Raw genomic sequence first — 12,147 nt, forward strand, 5'->3', positions numbered from 1 at the left:
TTTTTCCTCAGTACTCTGCATATATTATTCCCCTGTCTTTCAAATTCAGTAGCTGCAATTAAATATGCTGTCAAACTGGTGCTCTTTGTAAATAATCAATCTCAAGCTTGGTTGCTTCTGTCTTTGCCTTTGATGTTTTACCATCTGTCCAGGTGTGTATTTATTTCTATTTACTTTGGGGCCTTATTTTACTGCCTAAATCTGAGACTTCTGTCTTTCATGGATTCTGGAAAATTCTCAGTCATAATCTCTTCAAATATTACCTCTCTATATATTTTATCATTCTGAAATTCGTCTCTGTCATATGTTAAACTTTCTAAGACTTTCCTATCCTATCCTCTCTTTCAAATTTTCCATTTTTTCCCTTTCTGGAATGCATCCTGGATAATTTTCTCAGATGTCTCTTCCAGTTCCCCAATTCTCTTTTCAGTTGTTATAAATTCACTGTTGAGTCCAGGTAGAGAGTTTATTTCAATAACTAAAATTTTAATTTCTAGAAGTTTTACTTGGTTATTTTTCAAATCTACCTATCATTTTATTTTATAATCTACATCGGATATTCATATCCATTAAAGTCTCTATCTGATCATTTCATTACCCAAAGTTTCTGCGAAGGGTTGGCTGTTTGTTTTATCGTAACTTTTACTGACTGAATTATTTCTTTGTATATATAGTAATTTTGGACCACGAGGCTTGTCAATAAGATGCCTGGGCAATCTGGATTAAGAATATTTCTCTCCAGAAACGTTTTGTATTTGCTTTTGCCAGATGTTCTAGAGTACTCAACAGTTGACGATCAATTTTATGTTAATTTTTTGGCCTGGGTAAGAAATTATACCAAATGAATGATATAACTTGAATCTCAAATCTGCATGAGAGAGCTCATGGTTACAATCTTCAGGGGAGACATTTTCCCTCTAACTCATAGCCTAGACTGAGGTAGATTAGCTTGCCTGTCATCTCCCTAGGTTCGTGGGGATATCTCTGATATCCTTCTAATTTATTAATATATAACTCATTAGGGCACCTGGGTGAACGTTGGTATGCACGTCTCAGCTCCAATGAGCCACCTCGTGAGGGGTCAAGGTCTTGTCTCCTGATCCCATGTAATTATAATGGGGTCCTTATGTTAAGGAACGTTCCCTATCCCCAAGAACCCTTTAACCAGCTGGCAGCTGGTGTCAGCACACAAGCTTCCCACTTTGGCTTTCAGTTTTCACTTTGATGCTGACCCATTAAAATGCCCCCATTCCCTTTTAGGCTATACTATGCATTTAATATTTTATACAGCATTTCTAAGTGTTTATAGGAGGAAGATTTTCTGACATCATATTGCTGGACAGGAGTTTTTCTTTGATGTGCCTATGCCATAACTCCTCGAAATTCAGAGTTCGCAAGAATGGTTTTATAATCCAGTTAGCAAAATGGATTCTGTTCACAAATGAAAACAGAAGATCAGCAGATTGGTAGTAATGCATATGTTTACACAGCAAAAGAATTATGATTTTTCAACTAATCACAGATAAAATGAAAACTATCGTAAGTGTTTTTAAGGGAGATGTGTCCACAGATTAAAACAGCATTACATTATCCTACAAAATTTTAGCCAGGAGGGGGCTGTGTGTTCCAGCACACCATGACCCACTGATGAGAGTTTTAAAAAATTTGTAGCCTCCAAGATTTCTCATCTTTAACATATATTTATATATATTCAACTTATCATACCTCAGGCTGTCTAGTAATTGCCCTTACAACATTTGAATGTAATATTTGTAAAGGTAAACAGAGTTCCCAGCGTGTCATGGTGCTAATCAGAAGGGATGGAAAGAAGCACACTATGGGCCTAGGTTATAAGAGAGCCTGTATAATATTAAAGTCTTTATGATTCTTTCACTAATAAGATCATTTGGCGTAAGTCCAAGATGGAGACAAAGTCTATAATATTTTATATTTGTAAGTGCCTGACAAAAAACCTTTACATATATGGTGCTCTCTTAAGATAAGCAGGTCAGATCAGTGGTTTAAGTGATTTATCCAAGGTTACAGTTGGTAAAATGGCAAAGCCTAGAATAGAATTCTTGTCTGCAAACTAAATTCCACGCAGAAGAGTGTTACCATGGCAAAGCCACCCTCAGGGATATCTTCTGCAGCCTTTGTATCTAGAAATCATTTGTAAATTTTAAAAAGGAATTACTAAATGAGAGGCATAAAAGTCTAATCTAAAGCTTCCCAAGTGCTCGTTCAGTTCAGGTATGGCATAACAAAAGGGTGTGTTTCTGCATGGATCCATGCTTTAGACCTCTGTTGTCCAATATGGTAGCCACTGGTCTCGTATGGCTATTCAAAGGCAGATTGATTAAATTAAATAAACTTAAAAATAATTTTTTTCTTGGTCACACCAGCCACACTTCAAGTGCTCAACAGTCACATGTGGCTGGCTGGCGATTGCTATATGAGACAGTACCCATATAGAATCTTTCCATCATCACAGAGTTCTGTTGGATAGCACTGCTCTAGAATGTGGATTGATGAAGTAATGTTATTGTTGTAGCAGAGTAGAAAGAACATTGGTTTTGAAGCTCAACAGACCTAGATTTGACTTCTGCCTGTCACTTATAACCTTTGTGACTCTTGAGCAAACTTCTTAACTTCTCTGGGACTCTTGTTTCCTCATCTGTAAGTTGGGAATCAGAAATAAGGTGCTGGGAACATCATTTTTCCTTAATAACTACAGAATCTGCAGTCTCCACAACCCTCATTGGGGTCTTGTGGCTGCCCAAAGTCCTTGCACAGTATACAAAAATATACTGCTTCCAAAAGGTTCAAGAGAATCACCAAAGCTAAGCTTCTGGAAGGCATAAGCATTTCCTCTGTAAGATTTTACCTTTCTCTTGGGGTGGTGGGGCTAGGGTGTGTGGGGAGTGTATAAAGAAAACCTAGGGAATTCCCTGGTGGTCCAGTGGTTAGGACTCCGCGCTTTCACTGCTGTGGGCCGGGATTCAATCCCTGGTCGGGGAACTAAGATCCCACAAGCCGCAAAGAATGGCCAAAACAAACAAACAAGAAAAACCACTCAAAAAAAAAATAAAGCAAAACAAACAATTTAGAACTGGAAAAAGTTATAGCTCAATGTTCTCTCAACTCTAAAAACTGATTTAAGTGGAACTAGATCTGAGGGTGTAACTTGAGTAAAATGGGTCAGGTGTCTTGGTGGTATTTTCCAAAAGAAAACAACAGAAGAGCAGCTACAGAATCATGTACAATTACCTGTATACACAATCAGACACTAATTAACTTTTTATTTAAAGAACAATCCCTAAACAACTCAATAGCCTGCTGACCTGACAAGACTACTTTTTACTTTTAAGACTAGGTAGACAAAACATATACTCAAGAGAGGCCTTAACACTCCCAGAATCACTTTATGCTGCCTTTGTCACTTCTCCCCGATACAGCTATTCCTTTAAATACTTTCCCCAAGCTCCTCCTCTGGACTGTTTCTAATATATCCACAGTATTGTGCTTGACCTTTTCAGGCTTTTCTCTGGTCTGAAAGCAAACTGGTGTGCTCTTGAATTTCTAATTAGCAATATCAGAAACTGTAAGGCCCTTGAGATGATTCAGTGCCTCAATTAACCGAGGAAGGGAATGACCTGGTTAAGTGAGTCTTCTGTTTAACTAAGGAAACCTTTGTTTCAACCTCTTGTTGAAAATCTTTCTAAAATAAAAAGCAGTAGTGCACTTTTTCCCTCAAGAATATTCTAATTAATATAAAAAACACTCCTGACAATTTAAGGTCTTATCATTACAGCAAATCAATCTATGACACTATAGTGCGGTTAAAGCTATAGTTTTGATCCCAAGTAACACATGAGAAATTTACTAGATTTTCACAAAATAAAACCTAACATTAGCTTGTTTTTTTTACAATTTGCTTTCATTTCTTCCACACATGGACTATAGAAATATTTCCAGATATTTTAGGCTCCGATTAAATTTTGTTTTATCAACACAACACTGTAAATCAACTACACTCCAATAAAAATTAATTAAAAAAAATTTTGGTTAATCATGGTTCACTTATATTTGTGTTATCTTGCACTTTCAACTTCACAGGAAACTTTACTTGTTAAAGAAATATAATGAGATTCACTTCAGGCTTATGCTAAATGGTAATCAAGGCCATGGGCCTCTGATAATTTCCCCTACTGACTACTTTACCAATCAAACTTTTCTTAGAGGCAATAGCTAGATTAAACTTTCAGGTAATAAAAAGCAGAATTAAACCAATTTTCCTTAAAAAAAAATTGGATCTGTGTTACTTTGCAGAATTTCCCCTTTAACAGAATGGTCAGCATAAAGAAAACAGCTATTTGAAGTAATTCTACTGTAACATTAGTTTAAATAAATCCATTCAAACCATCTAAGAGAGGTAATTATCTGGACAAATAGTTTACTGAAAAGTCAAGAGACAGATTTTATTTCACTTAAAAGTGAGCTACAGAGAAGAATTTGGGGTTTCTAGCTTCAACACAGACCTTGTCATTTCTCATTCAGGGAATGAAAAGATGCATAATTTCTAGTAGTTTTTTACATTTTATACTGAAGACATTCCCCCAATACCAGTTACCTCCCAGTCAAGTGAAATTCAAACTTTTACTTAAGGAGCAAATTTATCTCCAGCAATCTCCTTAGATTATGGTTACAGCACAATCACCTTACCACCGTAACCAGTTTTGATATCTCTACCATCAATGCCAAACAAATCGCCCATCTTCTTTCCTCAAACACTCATACTTTCAATACCCATGCTGAAGTACAGGAACCAGGTATACTTTTTAGTGCTTTCCTTCTTGGAAGGGCCACTCTAGCTTTGCTGACCACACCTAACCATTTTTAGAGTCTATAAAATGCCTGAAAGGACCCTGGACTAGGAAGCAGAAAAAAGGGTTACAATCCTCACTCTTCAACTGAATAGCCGCCACTCACCTCAGAGTCTCAGCTGACTTAACTGCCTGCCTACCCCATAGGTTATTATATTATTAACATTAAAGTACAATAGCTCTTGGCCCTGCACTTTTACCCAACAGATACTCAACTAAATAAACAGATCGAAAAATACCACAATCAGGGCAAAGACAGTACTTTCTTTGTGGACAGAAATATCAGTATCTGTCCTGTGTCTCTTAAACTAAGTTCTGTTGCTCAGGGGCATGGGCAGCCAATAATACATGTTACAACAAAAACAAAGGGTGAAACTTATTTTCAGAGAACAAACAATAGGAATATAATGTAATGCTATTATATGGAATAGTATAGTTAACTAAAATAATGTAATAAGTTACTGTATACAAAAAAGTGTTTCAATTTTAGAAGCCCAATTTAAAAGCTCTGATCTTACTAAGAGACTCATTTATAACCACAAGAGTATAGACCATATTTTTTATTGTACCTTTAATTTCCAAGAATAATGTGCTGACAGAAACTGAAGTCACTCAATTTTAACTGCAAACATATGCACTGTAATTAACAGATACTCACAGCTTGCATTTCTATATAGTAGAAATGGTTCATGGAGCTGAAATTCCAAGTCTTTATTCACTGGTTCAACTAGATTGTGCATATTCAGTCGATTCACAATGGTAAAACCATGGTAAGGTGAAGCTGACCTTAGATTTAATAGAAGAAAAAAAAATCTGTTGTCATTGTTCATTTGCAGAAATGTTATCTACCTCTTTATTTCCATTTTAAAGAATGAATACAATATTGCATTATATAGTATTATTGGCACTTAAAATTGTAAACAAAAAAATCTAAGTCAGATCATACCCCTCCTCCTCTCAGAAGCTTTCTCGGTCCATCAGAGTAAAGACCAAGGTCCTGTCTAAGGCCACCAAGGCCTCAGGTGATGTGCACCCCCTTGACTTCATCTCCTATGCCTCTTCCCTGTTCCTCCTGCTCCAGCCACACTGGGCTCCTTGCCATTCTTCCTACAGGTATGTTTCCACCTAAAGACCTCTGCCTGGGCCACTGGCCTAGAATCTAGAGTTATCCCATTTCCCACAAGGCTTTGGTAAACTGTCCTGTTCTCACTGAGGCCTACTAGAGAACTACCCTTTTTAATGCTCCCAAACTCAATACCTCTAATCCCCCTCTCTCTTTTTCCATACCACTTATTATTTTTTGTATTTATTGTCCTTCTCCACTAAACTGTAAATTCCATGAAAATAGGGTTGTCATTTTTTTAGATATGTCCCAAGACAGACATATAGTATATGTTTAATAAACATATGCTCAATAAAAATATAATTTATTTTAAATATGTTGCAGGATTGGTTATAATTATTGCCCACCATTACAATGATTTTTTCTTACATCAAATGTGAGAACTATGGAAAAACCTGAGTTACAAAGAAAATGCTTCGAATCCTACAATAAGAAACACCCTTGGTTCTCGTGTCAGGATGATTCAGCATACGATCCTTTAGATATTTCTCACTTGTATACAACACTTTACGGTTTCTCACTTGTTTCTCTGTATACACTTGTTTCACTGAATCCTTTAGGTTTTCTGATTCCAAATCCAGGCTTCTTTTATACTAAGGTCTCTCCAAATCGACATTCTGACATCCTGGTATATATTTATCCAAAGTATATAAAATGTTCTCACATTTCCCAAATAGAGTTTCTCTGGTCTCCTTTTATTACAATCAATACTGTGTAAGCCTCCATAAATTTCATCAAATCAAGTCGCTCACTAAACTAAATTTCATCTTCTATAACCGGTGGATCTGTACTCTACTGTAACAATAAGGCCAGCAAAGCACTTTCCAAGTACCAACATTCTAACAACAGTTGAAGAGTTTCTAGACATTTATATTGGTAATAAAGACTAATGAAGTAGGTGAAGGGTAAAGTGTTTTTTTTTTTAAAGGAGAAAGATGAATAACAGCAAACAAAATGTCAAAAAATAAAAAGTAACATCAAAGCATATACATTTAAAGGAAGGAAAAGATCAGTATTTTCAGACAAGATCTCAAAGTTGTACAGCAAAATTTAGAAGAATATTTGACAAATTCTTGTTAATAACCATCAGTGGAGAAATGGAGAAAAGCAATCATAAAAGATAACTCACAATACACACACACAGGAAAAGAACCAGGTATCAGTAATAACTCCTGCTGAGTTCCCTAAGCTTTAGAAACCAAAGGAAGGAACCTACCTCAGTCAGAGCAAGACCTAAGAGGGATCCAGGAAAACAAGGAACTCCAATGACTAACATACCCTGTCAGCTGCCTTTAGGCCAAGAAAGTTGCCGAACAAAACACAAGCTGCATTTACAAACCAATCATTTTTTTAAAAATCATGTTTTAAGACAATAATTCTCAGAAAAGTTAAAAATAAAAAATGTGCAATTATGAATAATCTAGGCTTTCTAAAGGACTCTCAAACTAAAAATACATATTACTACAAACACTGACAAAATCCAAAACTTTTGCGGGTAGATGGAAAGGGGACAGAACCAGAGTCTTAGAAGATAACTTTTTGTTTAGTAATCACACAACAGCTAGTCTATCTATTCTCTTTTTCTCAACTATTTTTCTCAATGTATTCTATTTTTCTTAATATGGGGGGAGGGAGAAAGGCAACTGCTTTAGACTCATTCATTACTAGAAAATGTTTTCCATTTTGCTAGGTTCCTAAATAAATTCTAGTTCTGTTTGATTCTGAATCACGGGAAGTGTCAAAGAAAGGACATTACTTGGTAAGGATCTCACAGCAAGGGATGGATGAATACTTGAAGGGTCAAGCAGCAAGGTCCCAAAGACAAATATACAATAGGGTTGAATCACTCCATATGACACCATTCACTATCAAATTTAAAAAAAAAAAAATTTAAAAAAAATCTTTTTAAAAAAGCTTACCTTCGATATACAAATAAGGTCCCTTCTATATCAGTCTTCTCCTATAACAGACAATGAGACGATTAGTTTTTTTTCCCATAATCTAACCCCAAGGAGTCCCAATGGAGAAGAGATACTTCATGTTTAAGATCAACTTATTTATTTTAAAATTAATCACTTTGAACAGGTCAAGTAGGTCTTCTCCACAGACTACTATTACCAGTTTCTTTTGTATCCTTTCTATTCTATTGATGTGTATTAACTGATATGCAATGTTCTATCTAGCAACACGCCTGTATCTGCAGCAATTTCCCTTTCCTTTTTTAAAATTTAAAGGAGAAAAATTCTAGAATTAGCTTTCACTTTTTAAAACTAAAATGTTATAGCCAAATTTCTTAATTTTAAAGCCAAGGTCTTGTATAAAGCAATTTCTTCACCTTTAAAGTTTATCAAAGTTACTAGGGGAAAAAAAAAACATTTTCTTATAGGACACTTTGTTTCATCATTGGGGAATTTTGGTATATTTTTATAAGTAGCAAATTTTGTAGCAAATTTAGTTAAGAGTTACTGTCAAACACAATTAGTTTGTTATTTTTAAAACTGTGTTGAAGAATCATGAATATTGAAACTATACTCTGTCTTAGTGTAATTCTTATAGGTCTTACAAATAATTAAAAACTTTTTTTTAGCTTAAAGTAAATGTTTTGATTAACAAAGTACAACTCATCATCCTTCACTTGCTGTGACAAGAGCGTATTTAGGTTTTAAACACAGTTACAGGGGCTTCCCTGGTGGCGCAGTGGTTGGGAGTCCGCCTGCCGATGCAGGGGACACGGGTTTGTGCCCCGATCCGGGAAGATCCCACATGCCATGGAGCGGCTGGGCCCATGAGCCATGGCCGCTGAGCCTGCACGTCCGGAGCCTGTGCTCCGCAACAGGAGAGGCCACAAGAGTGAGAGGCCTGCATACCGCAAAAACAAACAAACAAACAAAACCACACAGTTACAATGTTTTTAAAAAAGCAAAAGAAACACGTTAGTCTACAGTTCACAGCCCAGATAGGACCTAAATGGTTTAAGGTAATCAACAAACTTAGCAAACTTAAATGTCAGCCATATAAAATTGAATTTGCTGGGATGAAAAAATAATTTTAAAAAATATTTACCATCTTGATTTCTTCCAGGAGTATTGCCCTAGCTTAAACATCATAATGAAACTTTTCCTTACTAAAAATTCAGAGGCTTTTTCTTGCCTTTCAAACTTTATTAGTGCAAGAAATTGGTAATCAACGGTTTCACAATGAAAGAAAACGCCCAAATAAACCACTGTGCAAAGTTACAACTCACTGTAAAATAACAATGAGAGAAGAGACTTTGGTTATACTCCATGTACCATGACCCAAATGAATAATGGCAGCTTATTTTTCAGTTCAGGTTATTATAGCTTGTATTTCATATTTAAAGGTGAATAACACAATTAAAATTCCAAAATATTGGAAGTCTGTGACAAACTAGAAATAAAAGCCTCAGTCCATGCCCCAAATAATAAGTCCATGCCCCAAATCTTCACCATTTGTCTGCAACCCATATTACAAAAATTCATACGTAGAGCAAGAAAAATGATTAAGAACGATTCAAACTAAAGCAATGTCTAAAACAGCCACACTTAAAAAAAAAATCTATAATTTTGTTCTCTTTAGCTTCCCATACCTCCTTCTCTTACAGGAGGTGAAGGAAAGAAGATAAAGTAAAGCAAGATGACTTTGAAAACTCTCTTTATCTGAATTAACTGTTTATAAATGCCAAATGATTTTTCACAAAATTACTAATTAACTATAACCTATGTATCTGCACTATGTTGTAAAGGACATACTACGATAATAATCTTTCAGTTTTGTTAGTATAAAGATTTCAATTCTTACTGAAACGTTAACGTCAATCATTAATTCGATCCAACAAATATTTACGGATTATTTCCTAAGTAAAGCCTATATAGCTGAATGAGTTAATCAAGAAGGTTCAATTTTTTTTCTAAGGGAAATTTCGTTACCTTTATTTGTTTGGCCACTTGCACGGCTTGTGGGATCTTAGTTCCCCGACAAGGGATCGAACCCGGGCACCCTGAAGCGGAAGTGCGGAGTCCTAACCACTGGACCGCCAGGAAATTCCCTAATTATGTTATTTAAACAACGGACGAAGCTTCAAACGGGCTAACAAGTCAGTGAACAAACTGAATGCAACTTTTCGGATCCTCTCCCGTGCAAAAAAGACAAAAAGTACTTAGTCTGATGGGTGCATTCAGAGGTGATATCACCAGCAGCATTGCTGAACAGACACAGGGTCTCTTTTCCAGAGGTTTCAAGGTAATCCAATTAACATGGAAGTCATTTTCCTAAGCGCCTTGAAATCTTTTCCAAACTCTGGAAATACAGTGTAGTTCGATAAATGCAGGACTTATCCCCAACCCCTCTCTTCCAATAATTGAAACTAACTGGATTTCAAGCTCTAAATCCAAATGACCTCTGAGAAGGAAGCCCTTATTTATGTCTATTGGGGGGAGAGAAGGAGTGTTTATTTTATAGATTATGTATATATACTTTATCTAATAACTCTCAAAGCTTCAAACACAATCTTTCAGGCATCTTTATGACTCCACCAGTCTCATATCCTCTAACACACCTGCAAAAAAGGCAAGTCGCCCACATCCTCGAACCGGACCCCATGGGGCTGATCCTCTTCCAACCCTCCCCTCTATCAGCTTTTCCCCCGGATGTTTGGACCTACTTCTCTCGCTCCTCTCGCCCAATCTCCGGCTCCGCCGACACCCCTCAGGCGCCAGCCGGACTCTTCTCTAGTCCCTGGCCTCGCCCCTGCCGCCGTGGCCTCCCTCATCGGCCCCCACCCAGAACGGTCCGCGCGGCCCCTTTAAGAGGCGGCGGCCGGGCGGGCGACTTCAACGGCCTGGCTGCACTCACCCACTGGTTGGCCTTGGGGCAGAAGGTGTACAGTGCGACCTGGCCCGTGAGGTCTGCGATGCTGGTGATGTAGGGGTCGTGTTGCTTCAAGGCCGCTAGGCTCATCTCTTGCCCAGCTCGACTCAGCGACTCCATCTTGAATTCCGGAACCTAGCCCCTATGGCGAGGGCGGAGTCGCGGACAGGAAGGTGCCATGGAGCCAAAGTTCCCCCAGCTGCGTCAGCACCCTCATCTTCCGCCTCTCAGCCGGGCCTCGCGGCGAGGCGGTACGTCAGCTATTATGCTCCGCTGCGCCCACGCCCGGGGCGCTGGGTTCCAGTGTCGTCAGGTCCCAGTGGACCTACCGTCCGGGTTGGCGTATGCCGCCGCGTAGCCGAGCTGGTAGGACGGGACTCAGTTGCTTCTTTTCCGCTGGCTGAAAGGTCCCGGCGCCCGGATCAAGGCTGCTCGGGAGCTTTCTCCAGCGTTCCTGCCGGACTAGGCTCCCAGGGCCGCAGAATGGAAACCTCGCTGTGGCAAGGCAGTGCTCCACCGTGAGTTTAGAAAGCACAGAGAAGCGGACAGGAAGGAGGGAGGGAACCCCGAAAATTACCTCAGATCTCGGCTCTCTTCGTGTTTTTATGAAGGAAAATTTTGATAAAAGCCAAACTAACCCGCCTGTAACTGTACAGGAGTGTCTTTTATTATCCACGTTTACTTATTTTCCTCGTGTGAATCCCACGAAAATATTTCTATCCAGTCTTGGAAAGAGCCCGTGAAGGCTTGAGTTTGTCTTGGATCGTTTAAAGCTTTAAAACAATAACTCATTCTTTTAGCAAACATCTGTTGAGCATTTTAAGGCATTTTAAAGGGCCAGGTACTAGCTGAAGAGGAAAACAAGGCTTGTAAGGTATAGGGAGCTCTGCCCCACCACCGACTTGTTAAAAAACATTTTCTTATAGAAAAGATACCCCAATGGAATGGAAAATTTTTGACAGAAAAAAAAAAAAAGAAAAAGGATAGTAGTTGTATTGTTGATGATTTTACATCCCAAGACCATTTGTTAATGGAAAGATACTTCATGTCTTACATTCTTTGCAGAATCATGTTACATATACAAATGCAGACAAGGAAACATGTATCATTCATTTACCGTTCATTAAGCAAGTATTTATTGAACTCCTAATTGTGAAAGGGTAGCCCCCTGGAAGCTTCAAAGACAACTTTCTAGCTCTGGGAGAAACTGAAAGAAGTAGGGGCAATGCTAGAGACCTTTCACTTGAAACCCAG

General features: G+C 38.0%; 1 protein-coding gene across 3 annotated transcripts in view; it reads right to left on the bottom strand.

Moving 5' to 3' along the window:
• The window catches only part of DCP1A (decapping mRNA 1A), a 61,236-nt gene extending 50,115 nt beyond the window's left edge, over positions 1-11,121 (bottom strand). Inside the window, exons 1-4 of one of the 3 annotated variants that reach the window (XM_027121099.1) lie at positions 10,879-10,986; positions 9,954-10,323; positions 7,926-7,966; positions 5,542-5,669 (exon numbers count right to left, since the gene is read on the bottom strand). In XM_027121099.1, the coding sequence (XP_026976900.1) occupies positions 5,542-5,623 (82 nt within the window). In that variant the 5' untranslated portion in view covers positions 5,624-5,669; positions 7,926-7,966; positions 9,954-10,323; positions 10,879-10,986. Of the gene's footprint in view, positions 1-5,541; positions 5,670-7,925; positions 7,967-9,953; positions 10,324-10,878 lie in introns of all 3 variants that reach the window. The other 2 variants (XM_027121097.1, XM_027121098.1) reach the window with 2 other exon arrangements.
• Positions 11,122-12,147: the final 1,026 nt, after the last annotated feature.

Source organism: Aethalodelphis obliquidens, unplaced genomic scaffold, assembly GCF_003676395.1.
Source record: "Aethalodelphis obliquidens isolate GAN/ISIS:26980383/991018 unplaced genomic scaffold, ASM367639v1 scaffold22, whole genome shotgun sequence".
Taxonomy (NCBI): Eukaryota; Metazoa; Chordata; class Mammalia; order Artiodactyla; family Delphinidae; genus Aethalodelphis; species Aethalodelphis obliquidens.